Source organism: Stegostoma tigrinum, chromosome 9 (genome assembly GCF_030684315.1).
Source record: "Stegostoma tigrinum isolate sSteTig4 chromosome 9, sSteTig4.hap1, whole genome shotgun sequence".
NCBI classification, from domain to species: Eukaryota; Metazoa; Chordata; class Chondrichthyes; order Orectolobiformes; family Stegostomatidae; genus Stegostoma; species Stegostoma tigrinum.
The window spans coordinates 41,026,488-41,039,630 of record NC_081362.1 but is presented as its reverse complement, the minus strand read 5'-3'; the positions used below and the strand labels follow the sequence as shown (position 1 = coordinate 41,039,630).

The 13,143-nt window shown below is 40.7% G+C and overlaps 1 protein-coding gene across 1 annotated transcript in view; it reads right to left on the bottom strand.

The window, feature by feature from the left end:
- Nucleotides 1-13,143, bottom strand: part of usp34 (ubiquitin specific peptidase 34) — a 329,850-nt gene that overhangs the window by 137,073 nt on the left and 179,634 nt on the right. The window contains exon 38 of the mRNA XM_059648851.1: nucleotides 9,063-9,167. Coding sequence (XP_059504834.1) covers nucleotides 9,063-9,167 — 105 coding nt within the window. The remainder of the gene's footprint in view (nucleotides 1-9,062; nucleotides 9,168-13,143) is intronic.

The following is a 13,143-nucleotide window of genomic DNA, read 5'->3' as shown; positions in this document are numbered from 1 at the left end:
AGATAGTGAACATAACTCATTTCAAAAAAGGAGACAGCACGCAAGAAACTACAGCCAGGTTAGTTTAACATTTGTCATAGAGAAAATGCCAGAAGCTGTTATTAAACATGTTATAGCAGGGTACTTGGACACGCTCAAAGAAATCAATGGTTTTCTGAAAGGAAAACCATATTTGACCCACCTATTGTAGTTATTTGAAGAGTTAACATACACTGTGGATAAAAGAGATCTAGTGACTGCAGGGTACTTGCATTTCCAGAAGGAATTTGATAAGGTGCCATACCAAAAAGGTTATTGCAAACAAAGGGTAGCATATTGGCATGGATAGAAGATTGGCTAATTAACAGGAAGTGTATCGTAGGTGTTAATGGTCTTTTTTTGGAATAAAAAACAGGTCAGCAAGTTGTAACAAGTGAGATGCTACACGTACCTCAACTGTTCACAAGCTATATAAAAGTATGAAGGTATGAGGGACATGGGTGCTTAACATGCTGACAGCACAAAGAAAGACAGGAAAGCAAGTTAAGAGGACATAGGAAGCTACAGAAAAGACAAAGATACATATGTAAGTGAGTGGGCAAAGATATTACAAGTGTACGATAAATGTGGAAAATGTGAAACTGCCCATTTTAGCTGGAAAACTAAAGAGAAGCATATTATTTAGATGGAGTAACACTGCAGAACTCCAATATATACAGATATCTGGGCTCTCGTGTGCTAATGTTACTACACAGATATAGCTGGTGATTAGGAAAGCTAACAGAATGTTACCATTTATTACAATGGGAACTGAATATCAAAGTAGAAAGTTACATTTCAATTGTATCAAGCACTGTTAAGGGCACATCTGTGCCCAGCATTCATTATTTTATTTAAGAAAGGATCCCATCCTGACTCAAGTAGCTCAAAGCAAGTTCACTGGACTATAACCTGGGATGGGCCTGTTGTCTCATAAGAAAAGATTGGAATAGCTAGACTTGTACATGCTGCAGTTCAGATGAATAACAGATGACTTGACTGAAACATAAGCTCTTGAGAGATCTTGACAGGACAGATGTGATTTTTAGGAGATTCTAGAACTGAGATTACTGTACAAGTTAGGAGCCACCTATTTTAAAGGAGAGATGAGGCGAATTCTTTTCTTTTTGAGCCAGGTCTTTGGAATTTTCTGCTTCTATAACTTTTCAGGAAGAGTTCTCAAATATTTTAAGTCAGAGACAGACAGGTTCTTGTTAAGCAAGGCAGTGAAAATTTATCAAGGGTAGGCATGAACACAGATTTGAAAGGTACAATTAGATCAGTTATGATCTGACTGAATGACAGAGCAGGCTAAGAGGGGCTATATGGCATATTTCAGTTCTTAATTTTTAGGCATACCTACCTCATCTATAGGAGGACTACAACAGGTTTAGGAGGCAAAAAGTATTACTAATTCATCTGATTGAATTTCTCTCACCATATTAACAACTTCATACAGCATTATACTGTAGAGAAATGGGAGCCCAGCACTCAAGTTACCTGTCAAGTCACTCAACACTTTGACTTGGAAATATATCACCTTTACTTCAGTGTCATAGGATCAAAGTCAATAAACTCCCTCCCCGAGGCATCGTCAGTGTACCAATTCAAATAGATTGCAGCAGTTCGAGAAGACAGCTTATCACGATGTTCAAGGGTAATTTCGGATGGGCAATGTGCCCTGACAAAACGCTGGCAATAATGTATGACAACTTATGCTCCAGAACATGCTGCTCCCCTAGCCAAGCTCTTGCAGTACAGTTACAATGCTGGCATCTACCTGGCATGTGGAAAATTGCCCAAGTGCACCCTTTATATAAAAAGGAACCAATTACTACCCAGTCAACTCTTGATCATCAGTAAAGTAATGGAGAGTGTCATCAAAAGTGCTATTAAGCCGCACCTGATCAGGAATAAGCTGCTCAGTGATGCCTAGTTTGGGTTTCACCAGGGCCACTCAGCTCCTGACCTCATTACAGCCTTGGTTGCAACGCGGACAACAGAACTGAATTCCAGAGGTGAAACAACAGTGACAACACTTGACATCCAAGCCACACTCAGCTGAGCAAGGCATCGAGGAGCCGAAGCAAAACTGAAATCAATAGATATCAGAGGGAAAATTCTCCGCTGGTTGGAGTCATATCAGGCACATAGGAAGATGATTGTGGCTGTCATCTCAGCTCCAGGACATCTCTGCAGGAGTTCCACATGGTGGTGTCCTAGACCCAACCATCTTCAGTGGCTTCAATTACCTTCCCTCCATCAAAAGATCAGAAGTTGGGATGTTGGTTGATGATTGCGAAATATTCAACACCGTTCATTTCTCCTCCGATACTGAAGCTATCCATGTTCAAATGCAACAAAATATGGATAATATCCAAGCTTAGGCTGACAAGTGGTAAGTAACATTCATGACACACCGGTGCCAGTCTATGGCCATCATCAATAAAAGACAATTTAACCACTGTCCCTTGACATTTAGCAGTGCTAGCATCACTGAATCCCCCACTATCAACATCCTGGGGGCTACCATTGACCAGAAACTCAACTAGGCTTGCCACATAAACACAGGGACTACAACACAGGTCAGAGGCTAGAAACACTGTGTAAAGTAACTCATATCCTGACTCCCCAAAGCCTATCCATCATCTACAAGGAACAAGTCTGAGTGTGATGAAGTACCTCCCACTTGCCTGGATGAGTGCAGCTTCAACAACACCCACGCCGTTTGACACTACACAGGACAAAGCAGCCCACTTGACTGGCACGACATCCACAAGCATCTAGAACAACAAAGGAAGCAGATACACAGGAATATCGCCACCTTCAAGGTCCCCTCCAAGCCACTCACCATCCTGACTTGTAAATACATCATGATTCCTTCACTGGGTCAAAATCCTGGCATTCCCTCCCTATGGCATTGTGGGTCAAACAACAGCAGGTGAGCTGCAACGGTTCAAGGCGGCAGCTCACCATCACCTTCTCAAGGGCAACAGACGGCCAGCCAGAGATGTCCACTTTACATGAGTGGATAAAAAATGAATTTCCCATGCTATCTATGGAGGGACCACTTAAATCAAAAAACAACTTGAAAACAAGATGCTTATTCATAATACATTAAAAGCATTGCACATGACTACACACTTCTGGTTCCGTATTTATATTCTGTAATTTAGTTTCCATCACATTTCATTCCAATCACTCATCATAAAACTAAATATCCTGCAAATCACCACGGGCCAGACTGAGATATGTATTGCCATATTTTGGGAAACGACCTTCACCAAGTATAACTTTCATAGTGTCTGAGCCTGATCATTACCTTCTTCCACTTCCCCCATCTCCATGTCTTCCACTTCCACTCTCATCGCTCACGAGCATCCTGCTTCAAAATTCCCCTTTCTCCGCTTTTCTCACACTGTAGTCACTTTCCCAGCATTAAATTGGGATCCTGGTTTTCTATAATTAAATGTGCCTACTACCCCAAACTAAGTTATTGATTAAGAGAGGAACAGCAGGTGGGAGGTTGACCATGGAAAATACTAGAGTCATAAGATTAATACAGGGTGGAATCAAGCCCTTCAGCCTAAACTGGTCCATGCTGACCACGGTGCCCACTCAGCTAGTTCCAACTGCCCACATTTGGTCCATTTCCCTCTAAACCATTTCCATCCATGTACCTATCCAAATATTTTTTTAAATTGTTGCTATTGCATCTGCTTCAACCACTTTCTCTAGCAGCCCATTCTATACACATAACATTCTGTGCATGAAGAAGTTGCCCCTCAGCTCCTTCCTAAATCCTCCCCTTCTCACCTTAAGCCTATGCTGTCTAGTTTTCAAATCCCCATCCTTGGGAAAAAGATTACATGCATTCATCCTACCTATGCCTCTCATGACTGTATACACCTGAATAAGGTCACCCCTCATTCTCCTACTTTCCAAGGAATAAAGTTCTATCCTGGCCAACCTCTCCCTATAATTCAGGCCTACTAGCCTTAGCAACATCCTCGTAAATCTTTGTTGCATACTTTCAAGTTTAACTATGTCTTTCCTGTAACTGGGTGACCAAAGCTCTACTCACACTCTCAAGTGTGGCATCACCAACGACTTATACAATTGCAACATAACATCCCCACTCTCACATTCAATGCCTTGATCGTTGAAGGCCAGCATTCTAAATGCCTTCTTCACCACCCTGTCTACTTGTGACGCTGCTTTCAATGAATGAACTACGTACTTGTACTCTTAGGTTCCTCTGTTCTATAACACTCATTCAGTAAATGATTAAGTTCCTGATAAGTCCTAAGATAACAGAGTGTGGAGCTGAAGGAACACAGCAGGCCAGGCAACATCAGAGGAGCAGGAAAGTTGTCGTTTCGAGTAGGGACCCAAGGGCCCTGATTCAAAATGTCAATTTTCCTGCTCCTCTGATGCTGCCTGGCCTGCTGTGTTTCTGCAGCTCCACGCTGTTTTATCACTGACTTCAGAGTCTACAGTTCTTGCTATTTCTACTGCATAAGTCCTGTCTTGGTTTGACGTTCCAAAGTACCATACCTCACACTTACCTGTATTGAATTGCATTTGTTAATCCACAGCCCACTTCCCCACTTGATCAAGATCTCTCGAATTTTTGATGACCATCACTATTAAAGATACAGCCTAACTTTGTAACGTCTACAAGCTTACTAATCATGCCTTGTATATTCACATATAGATCATTTATGTCAATAACAAATAACAAAGGTCCCAGCACCAACCCCTGTGGCACACCACTAGTCACAGGCCTCCAGTCCAAGAAACAAACTCTAACTGTCACCCTCTGCTTCATTGAGCCAATTTTGAAGCCAATTACCTCTCCCTGGATCCTATGTGACCTAACCTTCATGACTAAGCCTGCTGTGCAGTACCTTGTCAAAAGGCCATATAGACAACATCCACTTCCCGGTCCTTAATTATCCTCTTGCCTACCGCTTCAAAAAACAAAATGTTTGTCAGACATGACTTCCCACACACAAATCCATGCTGCCTAGCCCTAATTAGACCTTGGCTATACAAATGATGGTTGACCTTGTCCCTCAGTATCCTCTCTAATAACCCAACTACCACTGATGTCAGGTTTACTGGCCTGGAGTTTCCTGGCTTGGCTTTGCTACCTTTCTGAAACAATGGAACAACATCAGCCACCCTCCAGAAGAGATCCCAATGGTTCAAGAACTGAAAACCCTGCCCCCTACACCAGCTCCTCAGTCACACCTTCATCTGGCCTGTCTTTCTATTTCTATCCTCACTGGCATGTGGCACTGGAGTAACCTGAAGATCACTACCCTTGAGGTAGTGATCTTCAGTTAAATCTTACTAAATGACACAAGCTGATTCAACAAACGGGATTAACAATGTAATTTATGAAGCATCAGCGGAGATCAAATATTGCTGAAACTCTCCAAACCTATAATTTGTTTTAATGGATAGAAGTTACTTAGTATTCAATATTTTGCTCTAACAAATCCAAAGTAAGTTCTATTGTTATAAGAAACCAAGAAATAATAATGTTTAATACTAGCTCCTGCAAATCAAAGCAGATTGATTACTCTCCTGGCTTAAGTCCAATTAATATGTGGGTCTGTCTCTATGCAAGAGACTTTATCAGAAAGGAAAAGCAGAAATAAAATCAGATTCAACTGGAGTTAAGTTTGCTTTTGTATTCCCACATATTTTAAATGTTCATCGCGACCTCTGGAATAGAAGGCTCAGGTTCAAGTCCTAACTGTTCTATATGTGTAATACCACTGAACAGACTTAATTGAGTTTTAAACCTTTTAAAAAGATTTAAAATAATGAGGTTGTTTTAGTTGCAGGCATGGCACAATATGCTCAAAAGTGTTTCATAATACTCAAAATGGTAAAATACATTAGAAAAATAATCAAAAGATAGATTAAAACAATTTTAAGAGCAAATAATATTCTCTAACATTTTCAAAACATATGCAGAATAAATATTATGTGAGCCACTATCAAGATTGAATGTGGATCAGCACCATGAGTAGAAACAAAAAGAAAACCAAAATATAAATACAGAACGTTACCATAGGTAGGAAAGAAGAAAGCATGCCAGCTTCAGCCACTGACATTGAAGATTTTGACCACAAACAATCATATTGAATAAATTATAAATATAATTTACCAAGAAGACATTAGAATTCAGGATTTCTAAATTTTAAGCTCAGAATCATAACACTATACTATCAGAGTGAAAGAGACATCTGTTTCTTTTTAATACAGTAGTTGATATTTTAATCATTTAACAGAAGAAAAGTTGAATTGATAGCCATGGTCGAAGAAAAGGATTTGTTTAAATCACACAAGCTCAATACGGAAAGAGCTAAGGAGCTTGACCTTTTAGAAGACTGGGGAAGGGGCGGGGGCGGGGGAGTCTTTTTTTTAAACGCTTACCAGGCAGAAACGAAGTCCCCCTGAACTTGAAGATAGATATGCCCATATGAATTGGAGGCTGAAGATCAGAGAGATGTAGAGTCCATATAAACTAAGGGGAAAGTACATGCAGAAACTGGGAAAGGGGGCACTAAGAAGCAAGAAAATGAAACCCCAGGAGGAAGACTGATCGATGAGGTTTTGTTGCAGTCGCGTTTATTCCACCTACAGGAACCTGAAACGTTTCACAAACTTCCCTGAAATGTGCTTTTACGCATTAAATAATTTTGGAACCATTCTTCCTTTTATATGTCAACACTACCTGCAGCAAAATGAGATCAGTGGTACTAAATGGCTCACAAATCTTCATGTTAATGTTTTAAAATTTAACAACTCTAAGCTACTGACTAACTCAATCCATTCAACAACTCCTCACTGCATGCAGTCTTGAACTTTCAATGAGAGACAGACTGGGAGCATGGTAACAAGTGGGAAGATCAAGGAAGGTGGGAGGAAGTGCGCAACAGGAATCTCAAAGGGGGAAGTGGAAATAGGAAGGGAAGGTGAGTGGGTGCAGTGAAGACAAATGCTGACATAGCCACGGATTTCAAGAACTGACCTGGGTGGATTGTGACTGTTAATTCCACCAGTTACATCATATCTTTTTAGCTCATGTTCATTCATTTTCTGGCATAGTGGAATCTACCAAACCTTTGTTCATGAACTAGATGGCAGACAGCCTCAGTTAACTATCAGGAATAATGCAGCTGTTAGCAGTCAGGCGCAGGACACGAGGTGGACTGTTTGGGGCTCTCTTATGGTACAATGGTAGTGTCCCTGCCCTTGGATCTGGAGGTCCAGTTTCAATTTCCACCTGCTCCATGGGGTGTGCAAATAACATCTCTGAATATGTTGCACAGGAATAAAAGAACAGGTGGACTGTTTGATAAAAGGTCTGTGGCTCAATAGTAGTGGCATAGCAGTAAGTGGCCCTACGTCTGGAATAGAAGGCTCAGGTTTAAGTTCTGTCATGTAATATCACTGAATAGACTGATTAGGAAAATATCCAAAAGAGTAACCAGAAGGGTTCTTTTGGTGTAGTGGTGGTGTCTCTATGTCTGAGCCAGTAGCCTGTAATCAATTAACAAAGAATATCCCTCAAAAATGTCTAGTTGGCATTCTGACATCACCTATACATTGTTTAGAACAGAATATATATGCCTCAAACAAAATTGGTTAAATAAAAAAAAGTATCCAGCATAAGAATCACAGAATCTTAGAACTGGAGGAGGGACATGGTGTCAGTTAGCTCGATGGCTGGTTTCTGACACACAGTGACATCAACAGCAAGGGTTCATTTCCCACACTGGCCACAGGTACCATGAATCTTCACACCTTTCTCCTCGTCTGAGGCATGGTGACTCTCAGGTTAAAACCACTAGCAGCCATGTCTCTATTGATATGCTGATGTGGTATAGTGGTAGTGTCCCTATCTTTGAAACAGGAGGTCTGGGTTCAAGTTCCTTTTGCTCCAGAGATGTGTAATACCAGCTTTGAACATGTTGATGAGTAAATACCTAATGGACTGTTTCAGGGTTATTGTGGCACAATCATAGCACCCCTACCTCTGAACCAGGACGGGTTCAAGTCTCACCTGTCATGGCATATCTGAACATGTGGTTAGAAAATATGAAGGTGGACTGCTTCAAGGCACCACGGAAGTGTTCCTACTTCTAGGCTAGGTGGTGGGTTCAAATCCCAACTATTTCAGAGGTGTGTAATAACATACCTGAACAGATTGATTAGAAATACTTAAATGGAATGTTTTATAGGCTTCCTGTGGCATAATGGCAGTGACCCTACCTCTGAGCCAGAAGACATAGGTTCAAGTCCCATACGATCTTTAATAACATCACTAAACAGGTTGATAAGAAATGGCTACATTCAGTAACTCTGGGGCTCTTGTGGAACAATGATACTGTCCTCACCTCTGGGCCACAATGCCTGCATTCATGTCTCACTCGTTCCAGAGTAAGTCATAGCATCTCCTTGAACGGGCTGATTTGAAAATATCTCAGTGGACTGATTTCGGGGTCAGAAGGTCCAGATTCAAGTCCCACCTATGTTGTAACATGCCTGAGCGGGTTGATTTGAAATAACTAAATACCCAGTCAGACTGTTTCATATGGGTCTTGTAGTGAAGGGACAGGATTTCCACCTATGAGCCAGGAGGCTTGGGTTCAACTTCCACCTGCTCCTGCGATGTGAAATAACATTGCTAAACATGTTTTTAGAAAACATCTAGATGCAGTGTTTATTGGGTTCTTCTGGCACAGTGGTAGTGTCCCTACTTCTGAGGCAGGCATCTGGGTTCAAGCCCCACCTGCTCTAGAGGTGGGCATTAACATCTCTGAATGGGTTGATTATAAAATATCCAGATGGTCTATCTTGCAGCACACAGGTATACGCTTGGTGGAACACTGCTGTAAGAAAAATATAAAAGAAACCCTGCTGTTCAGATTATTTAAAACTGTCAGTAGTTACAACAACAGGCTATTGGTTCATCATTAAATTGTCAACATTAGGGAACAAATGAACTTATAAATGCATACCTGACTAGCATCTTTTACATGAATGTTATCAATCAGTTTACAAAGTAACCAGAAATATTCCTTGCAACCTGCTCGCAATAGTGGCTCCTCTTCATAATCCAATTCCTGAAAAATAAAGTAGAATAATACTTCAAAAGAAATGTTGCAATGTTAACATTAGTGATTTCCATTTCCATTTTAAAATCTGAATTAAAGTGGGCAATTTAGCCCAATGAGTCTGTTCTGTCTTTCAGTACAATCATGGCTGACAAAACAAATGTCTTTTATCCACATATCGCATAACCCTGAATGCCAACGGTAATCAGAAATCTTATCAATTGCTACTTTAAACATACTCAGTGACTGAGTTTCCACAACTGTCTGGTAGAGATAATTGCAAAGATTCCCAACACGAAGCAAAACTATTTCTCCTAACTTGGATCTAAGTGGCATTTTTTCCACTTACAAATTATCCTGTTGGTTTTAGATAGCTTAGGCAGGGGAAATAACTACCCTCACAATCCCATTAACGATTCTGCAGGTTTCAATAGTATCACCTCACATTTTTCCAAATCCAACAGAATAGAAGCCCAGCTTGTCTACTCTCTCTTCATTAGACAATCCCATGATTTCAAGGACAAATTTGAATATATGAAACAACAACATCCTTCTTGAGGCAAGTAGACTACACACATTAGGCCACACAGTCACTTTTCAAATTCCTGCTACCAACTTGACTTTCTTTCAATATGGTTTACCCCTCAGGTTCTCATGCTTGTTAAACAAGCTAGTTTAAAATCCACCCTGAAGCACTAACAAATATCACTGCAAGGATACCAGTTTCAGGCCTGTTAAAATTGAACCTGTCCAATGTTTATTAGTCCCACCTTCACCAAAACTGGTCTCAATGCCCCAAAATCTGATGCCCTCCATCCTACATCAGTTTTCCAGTCATGTGTTCAATCAATCAAACCTCCTGTTCTTATGCTCACTAGCTTGTGGCACGGAATGCAATTCTGAGATTACTGAACTTGAAGTCTTGCTTTTCAATTCTGTTGTGTATTTGTGTAAGTAAGGTGGACTGTCACTGAGTCTGATCACATGACAATGATGCAGTCATCAGCCATTCTGGGTAGAAAACAGCTTAGTCTAACCTTGCTGCTTATAAAGTGAACATCTCCTTAATTGAGATTCTGCCATTTAACACTCTGCCTTTTAGTCCTTCTTGAAATGTAACACGAAGAACTCTGGTGACAAGGATGGGATCCACTTAAAAGTCCAGGATCACTGGACTCAAAACATGAACTGTTTTCGCTCGACAGATGCTGCTAGACCTGTTGAGGCTCTCCAATAATTTCTGCTTTTGTTCATTTCAGACTTCCAGCATCGGCAGTTCTTTATTCCTGACCGACCTGTTTGACTAGCTGAAAGTCAGCTTTTCAGTAAAATTGATCTTAGTCAAACTGATCTCTTGATAAATATAGATCCTGAGTTTACAGAAATACTTCACGATTGTAACACATAAAAGAGACTATACAAATAGTAAAGACTTCCATTTGGACCTATACCTACGTTATTTCAACATGCCATGGATCAGCTTTTAAGCAGATTGGAGGGAGTCCAATGTTAACAAGATGACATTTCAGTCATTGGGAAAAATGAAAGAGAGTACCTCCATGATTTAGATACTACTTTACAGAGACTTGAAGATTATGGCCCAAGACTAACGTGAATTTTCAAAAATGTTCCATCAAATCTTTAGGCCATGTCATTGATGCCAAAGGACTACACAAGTCCCCTTCAAAAATAAAAGCTACAGCTGAGGCACCACCACCTAAAAATGTAAATTAAGTGCATTTTTGGGCTCTCTAGAGAAGGTCTATACCAAATCTTACAACCATCATCAAGCTGTTCCATAATTTTTTACGGCAAAACAAGAATTGGAAATAGGATCATTAATGTCAAAGAGCTTTTATACAAGCCAAAAGAGGCTTTAGTAAAGCCAGAAGTTTTGACCTGTTTGTTCAAAACTAGCTAAATAGTATGTTATTTCTCACATATTATTCAATGGTGAAGAACAGCCAACAGCTTTTGCATCAAGATTGTTAAAGAAAACAAAAATGAACAATGCACAAATATCCTGTAAGCCAATAAGTGGCCTGAATTTCCATCATGAAGTCTAGACCTTCAGAGAAAATTACTGAAAGATTGGGGAAGATCTTTATAAGGGGTGAATATCCAGAACAATTCAATAGTGATAATGGTCCACAGTATATATCGCAAGAGTTTACAGACCATTGAAAGCAGAATAGAATTCAACATATCCAATTAGTTTCTGATCACCTAGCCACAAATAGTCGGCAGAAAAGGTTTGTTTATACAATGAAACATTCCTTCAGGATAACTTGAGGACAAGGATCACTAGCCAAAAGGATGAACTAAGTTTTGCTAACAGACTGGAACACAATCCACTCAATACTTCAAAATTCTCTGGCATTTCTCATTACAATCAGCTGCACACAACACTTGATTTGCTGAAACCACCCATGACTAAAGACGTTGTTGACAGGAAACAACAGAATCATGTTTTCCAATGAGAGAATAAGTCCTTTTTGGAAAACATGGCACTTGGCCAAGCAGCGCTGGTGAGGAATTACATTACAGGCAAGAATTGGGCATTCTTAGAGTCCCTACAGTGTGGAAACAAGCCCTTCAGCGCAACAAGTCCACATCGACCCTCAGAGCATCCTACTATAACCCATGTAATCTACACATCCCTGAACACGATGGGCAATTTAGCATGGCCAATCAACCTAGCCTGCATAGCTTTAGACTGTGGGAGGAAACCAGAGCACCAGGAGGATACCCATGCAGACACAGGGAGAACGTGCAAACTCCTCACAGACAGTCCCCTGAGGGTGAAGTTGAACCCGGGCCCTTGGCACTCTGAGGCAGCAGTGCTAACCACTGAGCCATTGTGTCATCCCAATGATGGACACCAGCCATCATTGTAGCACGGATTGATTTCCAACAATGCATGAATGAGAGATGATGTAAGATAGAGAAGATATACTGGTCAATTCTTGGCATTCAGAACAAACGTGACAGAAACAACAGTAAACAAAGATCCACAAGTAAAGATGTAGATGTACCAGAGGACAGAAGAGTAACTAGAAAATCTGTGGGAGACAGTATCTTAGTGGAGAATGCCACGACTTTGTGCGGCCCTTCAAACATCTCAGGAAAAGACAATAACAGATGACGTTCCTGCTGCACCTAAAATGGCAGAGGCCAAAGACAACAAAAAAAAAAGCCTGAACAGTGCCACTACTCACACAGGAATCAATTTCCTCCAGAACATCTTACCTACTGTTTGTAGATATGGTCAATCATATACGCAACAATGTTTTCATTGGAGGAATGCTAATGTAATGGGGATGTGACGTTGTGTATTCGTGCAAATGTGGTAGACTGTTCACCTTATGGGTCTATCACGATATGGTCACTTTAAAGAAACTTTAAGAGAGTCTGTAATGGAATGACCATTTGGGCAGGAAACAGCTTAGTATAATCTTGCTGCCTGCAGAGTGAAGACCTCTTCAAAAAAGCTCCTGCTGATTTAAAACTTCAACTTCCTGGTCTTTCTAATTCTTTGAAGTCTGCCTTCAGTACTTCATCCCTCTTCCTATCTATGATGTTGATAACAATGTGGCTGATTCCTACCCCACAGATGATATCCTGTATTCGCTCTGTGACATTCTTGACCCTGGTACCAGGGAGGCAACACACCATCCTGGAGTCAGATTTAATGTCACAAAAGCATACCGATCCGAGATCTGTGGAATCCCCTATCATTATTGTGCTCTGCTTCTTTCACTGCGCTCCCACAGCTGAGATGCACATGGTAACACAGACTTACATATGGGTGTAGTCACCTTGAAGAATTTTACGAATTTCCAAAATGGCAAATGTATTATCAAGCAAGACAGATTCAGGGGCTTCACCACCACCTACTTGGATGTCACATACTTCCTCTCTGCCTGTTGACATCAAATCTGCAGTGTGACCACCGCTATAAATGGTTGCACAACAGAAACACCAG